This window comes from Gracilinanus agilis, unplaced genomic scaffold (genome assembly GCF_016433145.1).
Source record: "Gracilinanus agilis isolate LMUSP501 unplaced genomic scaffold, AgileGrace unplaced_scaffold54066, whole genome shotgun sequence".
In the NCBI taxonomy this organism is placed as follows: domain Eukaryota; kingdom Metazoa; phylum Chordata; class Mammalia; order Didelphimorphia; family Didelphidae; genus Gracilinanus; species Gracilinanus agilis.
The window spans coordinates 1-6,207 of NW_025389206.1; the positions used below are offsets into that span (position 1 = coordinate 1).

At 62.8% G+C, this 6,207-nt stretch overlaps 1 protein-coding gene across 1 annotated transcript; it reads right to left on the bottom strand.

Moving 5' to 3' along the window:
* Positions 1–2,100: 2,100 nt before the first annotated feature.
* Positions 2,101–5,417, bottom strand: LOC123255919 (scavenger receptor class F member 2-like). The gene is made up of 5 exons (XM_044684633.1): positions 5,337–5,417; positions 4,793–4,883; positions 4,497–4,657; positions 4,200–4,392; positions 2,101–3,708 (listed from the first exon to the last, which is right to left on the bottom strand). Exons 1-5 carry the CDS (start codon positions 5,415–5,417, stop codon positions 2,678–2,680), a joined length of 1,557 nt encoding a protein of 518 aa, XP_044540568.1. The 3' UTR covers positions 2,101–2,677.
* Positions 5,418–6,207: the final 790 nt, after the last annotated feature.

Sequence of the window (6,207 nt, forward strand, 5' to 3'; positions counted from 1 at the left end):
CCCCTCCCAGTCTGTCTCCTCTCTCCCCTCCTGTCTCTCTCTCCTCCCCCATCTGTCTCTCTTCTCCCTCCTCTTTCTGTCTCTTCGTCTCTCTTCTCCCCTCATCTCTTCTTTTCCTCTCCCTCCCTCCTCTTTCTCTGTCTCTATTCCCCTCCTCTCCCAGTCTGTCTTCTCTCTTCCCTCCCCTCCCTCCTCTTTCTCTCTTCTCCCCCCATCTGTCTCTCTTCTTCTCCCTCCTCTTTCTGTCTGTCTCTTTGTCTCTCTTCTCCACTTAGGGACTCATCTTTCCCCTCATTAACCTGGGAGCTTCATACATTGGCCATCTTTGTAGCCCCAGCATGTTGTAGGCCCCAATACATATTTGTTCAATTAAACTATAAAACCATCCCAAAGAGTGGGGTCACATGAGCCATGGAAATAAACCTGGAAGCTCACACAGGGACTGGGAGCAAGTCTCTCCCCTCCTCTGGACCTCTGTTTTGTCCTCTGTAAAATGGGACTAACTACTCCATCCCCTCAATGGCAGGATTATCATGGAGTCCGGATAAAGGGTCTTGGTTCAGAAGCCCAGAACTCAAGCAGAGCCCTGGGGAAGTCTTTCCCCTTCTCTGGGCCTCAGTTTTCTCATCTGTTATTTGGAGTCAGAGAACGTGGTTTCAAAGTCCAGCTCTGCCTCAGTACTTACTATCAGCAACCTTAGTGAAGTGACTTCATCTTTGTGGCCCTCAGTTTCCCCTTCTGTAAAAGAAAAGGGTTGGATTCTATGGTTGAACCTGTGGCTTCATGACTAACCTGGGAGCATCCTGCCAACTCTGAGCCTATTGGGGGCACATCAGGGGAGCAAAGGCATCTGGGAGATAAGAGTGTGAGACCTAGAAGAGGTTCAGTTAGAACACCCTCAACTTCAAGCTGAGGGAGACCTCAGAGAGCATCTGGTGCAACCCCCTCCTTTTACACCAGAGGAAACTGAGGCCTCCCAAGTCACCCAGATTTCTAGACTGAAGGCTAGAGGGGGCCCTGAGAGCACAGAGGCCAACAGTGACATACTAAGGTTGTGACTCCCCCAAGGTCACACAGCTAGCAAAGGCCAGAGGGCAGACCCCTCCTCTGAGCTCAGACCCTTCAGAGTCACCAATCAAAGTCCATCTGTGACTCCAGACTCAGGCTCCTCTCCCTGGATGAGGCTGTGGTTCTGGAATGAGGAAAAGACAAATGAAGTTTGGGCCTCTCTGGATATGATCGGGGATGCCAGGCTGGGGTGGCCCTAGAGGGTGGAGAGGGGAAGAGGGGAAGGGGAGGAACACTTGGGTGGGGTATCCTAGTCCCACTCCCAGGGAGCCTGAAGGCTGGAGCTGAATGTGGGCAAGGGGCTTCCTGCCTACAGACAAGGCATCATTGAGGGAGAACAGTGGGGCTCTGTGCCAGCTCTCCAAGGGGGACCAAGGGAACCTCAGACACCAAATGTTTGTGCTGGAAGAGACTGAGCCAGCGCCTGGCTGGGCTGGGTAACAGCTGCTGCTGTTGGGAGGCCCAGGGCAGGGGAATGCCCCCTGGACTCCGGGGCACAAACTCTGGCCATCACTGGCTCAGCTCATCTTGCCTTGCCTTCTCTCTCAGGACTTAGGGCTAAAAAGGGTCCAGGGTGGCCATCAAGGCTGGCCTCCACATTTCCCAGATAAGGAAACTGAGGCCCGAGGTCACAAAGGCAGTCTCCCAGAGCCTGAGGCGACAGGAGGTCCTTATCCCATTAGTGGAGACTCACCTAGGGTCAGATCTCCAGAACCCCAGAGTCCAGGATGAGAAGGGATACCAGAGGCCAGCTTTCTGCCACCAGAATCCCCCCAGTGATGGGGATCCCCCTCCCTGCTAGGGTAGCTCTCTTCCTTGGGCCAAAGTCTGCCTCAACCGTGCTTGAGCCTGCCTTCTGGGCTCCAGCTGATTCCTCCTCCTAGTGAAGAGAATCCCCTTCTTCCCTCACTGGATGGCCCCCCAATTATCTCCCCAGCTCCCCCCGGGGCTCCGTGAGGCCTGCCCCCCATCCTCCCACAGTCATCCTGTGGGTCTGCCCTGGGAGGCAGGCAGGACACGGCCAAGCTCAGGGAAGATACACGTTTTTATTAAGAAAGCTTTGGCAGAGACCCTCCCCACCCACAAACACAGGCCAGGAGGAAGTCCATCCCGACAGGCAGCTCCCCCAGAGGCCCGGCTCCCCATAAATAGACCTTTCCTCCAAGGGTGCCCATGGGCAACTGTGAGCAGTCAAAACCAGCTCGACTGCAGAGGAAGGCGGGCAGGGCGAGGGCAGGGCTGGCACTGGGCGAGGGCAGACAGAGCAGGACGGAAGTGGCAGCTGGGCTGGGCCAAGGTGGGCAGGAGCTCTCCCAAAGGCCCAGGCCTCAGCCTGGGGGGAGGGCGGTTCTCCCGCTTTGGCCATAGGAGAAGGGCATCCCTGGGCCAGGTGGGCGGCCTCTGCTGGCTTTGGCTGGGAAGAAGCACCCTGGCCCTGCCTGGGATCCCCCACTAGGGCAGGCTCTAGGCCCAAGCTCTGACCAAGGCTCACATCCCAGACTACATCAGAATAACAACGAATTTCCGGAGAAGACAAAGGTGGGGGGGGCTGGAGGGAGAGGGGCCCCGGGGTGCGGGCAGGGCCCTGACCTCGGCCTGCAGGAGGTGCCTAGGGCGGGGTGGTGGCGGCCTTGACTCGCTCCGTGCCACCGCTGGCCTCTCGGCTCTTTTTCCGGGGAGGTTTCTGAATGGGGGTCTTTTTCCTGGGCGTCTCAGCCGGGCCGGGGTGCTCCTGGCTTCCCGACCTGCCAGCGTCCGGCTTCCCGGCCTCGGGCCCAAGGGGCTCCGCGGAGGCAGCGGAGGCCTCCGGGCTCGAAGCCTGGGGTTTGTAATGGGCCGGAGAGGGGGAGGGACCAGCCTTCCGCGAGCCAGGCAGGCCTGAGCGCTTTGCCTTCTGGGGAGGAGCGGGCTTCTCCCGGAGCAGCTGAGGGGCCCCCAGCCCGTTGTGCCGGGCGCCCGCCTCCCCCAGGCCCAGGCTGCCAGTCTTTTCCTTCAGCTGCGCGGCCAGGAGCCCGGCCGCCTCGGGAGCCGGGTGGGGGGTCGGCCTCTGGGAGCCCGCGTCGGGGGACTCCGCGCTCCCAGGGCCTCTCTCCCGGGCCCAAGGGGGGCCCTGGGCCGGCAGCTCGGTGCTGGGGGCGCCCGGGGGCTTCTGGGCCTTGATAAGGCCCCTGGGGCTGCCCGGCTCGTGGCCCGGACCGCGGAGGCCCGAGGACGTCTCGCTGGGGGTCCGTTTCCTTTTGCTCAGGCCGTGGCCGGCAGCGTCCAGGGCTCTGCTGGTGGCGGGCAGGGAATTGGACTGCTGCGAGTTGTACCTCCCGTGGATCCAGGACACTTTGGGCTTGGTGGACGGGTCCGGCGGCGGCGGCTTCCTTCTCTCGGGGGAGGGGGATAAGCCCTCGGCCTCGGCCCCGGGCTGCCTGCAGGCCAGGCGGGCCACGCGGGCGTACAGGGCGGCAGCTGGCAGCTCCGGGCTCGAGGCAGACCGCTCGCTGTCAGAGGACACCAGCGGCGCCGTCTCCCGGCTCTCGGCGGCCCTGGACGGGCACGGGTTGGCATCTTCCCCCTCCCTGGGCCCAGTGGCCGCGGGCACCTCGGCAGGGCCGCCAGGGGGCTCTCCCTCCGGATTCTCGGGCACCGATTCTGTGGAGGGAGGAGCAGAGCCTACTTGGAACAGCGGCTTCTGGCCCAGGCGGAGGGAACACCGCGAGCATGGGGGGCAGGGCTGGGGGGAGGGGGGCTAGAACACGGGATGTCAGAGCCAGGAGGGGGCTTAGAACTGCGGTGTCAGAGGCCCCGCTGAGTTCGTTCTCTCCGATCCCAGTCTGAAGGAGGATCCCCAGGCGACTCGCCCCGAGGCCTTTGGCCCTACTCTCCCCGCCCCCCCCCCCCAGAGGCTGAGAAGAGGGGGGAGGCCAGAGCTTCGGCTCTGCCCGGATCTCGGTCCCTGCTCAAGCTCCCACCCCACCTGAGCTCCCTCCAGGAATGGAGCGGATGTGCTTGGGCCAATCTGTTTTTAAGCCTCCCCTTCCGTCTTAGGGTCGGTTCCAAGGCAGGAGAGCGGAAAGGGCTGGGCAGTGGGGCTGAAGTGACTTGGCCAGGGTCATCCAGCCGGCCGCCGCAGCCCCGCTCACCTTCATGGGGCACGCAGTACACAGGCCCCTCGTCCGTGGTGTCGAAGGAAGAGAAGGAAGCCCGGGAAGACCAGGATGGGGAGGGGGGCTCCAGCACGGAAGGGGGCTCCAGGAAGCTGCAGTTCAGGGTGTTCTCCGGGTCATGATGGGCCACTGGGGAGAGAAGGGGGCAGCTGCAGCGACGAGCCCCAGCCTGCACTCAGGCCAGGGAAGGGAAAGCCCGAGGCGCCCCGAGGGCTGAGGAGAGGAGACCACGGAGAGCTCTGGCCCATGGGGGAGGGGACGCCTGCACCAAACCGCACCACCAGCACCACCACCCTGGCAGGCCTGGCACAGGCCAAGCCAAGGACTGGGGGTCCGAGAGAAGAGGGGGCGCTCCAGCGGGGAAGGGGGCTGGCCTGGGTCAGAGCGGGCCGCGGACTGTGAGAGGACCGCAAAGTAGGGCGCCGCAGGAGATCCTGGGCGCAGCAGGGAGCCACAGCATCCCGCCAGTCCCTTGTGGCCTTCACTTCCCCCAGCGCCCCCCACCCCACCCCCGGAAACCCTCCGAGAGCGCCGGGCACGAGCCGGGGCCAAATCCAGCCCAAACTCACCTTCCCACAAGCCCGGGCTTCGGCGGTAGGAGGTGTGGGCGCAGCCCTCCGTGCCCCCATTTCTCACCAGCAGCACTTCCTCCCTGCCTCCCTGCCCCAGACAGACGCCCCAGTTCCCTCTGGTACACATTCTGGGTCACCCCGGTGTGAAACTGAGGCTGGGGGGGAGGAGGAGGGAGCTTGGGCCTCAGGAAGGCTGGGAATGTCTACAAACTCCGAGGGGCAGAAAGGGGGGGGGAGGGGTAAAGAATGGGCAGCGAGGTTGCCCGGAGAACACCTCCCTGAGACCCCAAGAAGCCACTTCCTGCCGCCACAATGGGGCACTGACAACCTGCCCTAGCTAGGCATCCTGCTCCTGTTTGTCGGATGTCCACGTCCCCTCTCCGGAGCAGCTCAGGCCCCCCTGAACCTCTTGGGTCCCCCAGAAATCAAAGATGGGTCCCCTGTCAGAGGCCAGCTTGGGGAGGGGATGGAAGGCTCAGCCCTGGACAGCTCCAAGGACCAGGAGCTCTGCGACCCTTCCAGGCCTGCATCCGGTGCCCGCTTGTGCCCACTTCTGCCCTCTGGGGCCCAGCACAGCAAGGCTGATCTCGCTCCCACAGGGCAGCCCTCCAAAGACGTCCATCCCGCCGTGGCTCGGCTCCCTGCTGCCCTGGTGCTTCTCCAGGCGTCCTCCAGCTTATGGGGTCCTTAGAACATGGCCCCCAGGTGACTCCGTGGACAGAGCCACGTCTGGTGTCCGGGGGCTCAAATCTGGCCACAGGGTTGAAAAAGAATCATGGCGGCCAGGACTGAACACAGTGGCCCAGGGCCAGGGTCTGATGGGCAGAGCAGGGCAGGCCCACCCTCTCCCTGGGCCTAGATGTCCCCCAGATGGAGGGTTCACTGCTTAGTTGTTCTCCCGCGGGCTCCTTCGCTTGGCTCGTAAAGAGCGTGTGGGCTCTTACTGCAGCCTCCCAGCTTGGGCGTGGAAAGCCTGTGTCTGAACCCGAGTTCAAGACTCTCCATTCTGCCCCATTAAACTGCCTCTTTGGAGATTCCACCCAGCATCGGAGCCCAGCAAGATGGGCCGGAATCCCTTCTCCATCCCAAGAGGGAGCCGCTGCTTTCTGCTCCCGAGCCCCCCCCCCCAACACACGCTGGACCAGCGCTCCCACGGGGGCCACAAGCACTGCCAGAAGGGCTCAACCATTGGGAATCCAGGCAGCCACCCCAAGCTGGAGCAGAGGCCCCTGGGCCACCCACTAGGGCCCTCCTCCCTGGCCCTGGCAATCCGAGTGCATGAGTACAACTGGTGTAATTCTGCCTTCTCCTTAAAGCCAGGTCAAGGCATCACCCCAGGATATCACTGGTCCTCTCTGAAAATGAAAGAGGGAAGGAGGGAGGGAGGGAGGAAAGGAGGGAAGGAGGGAAGG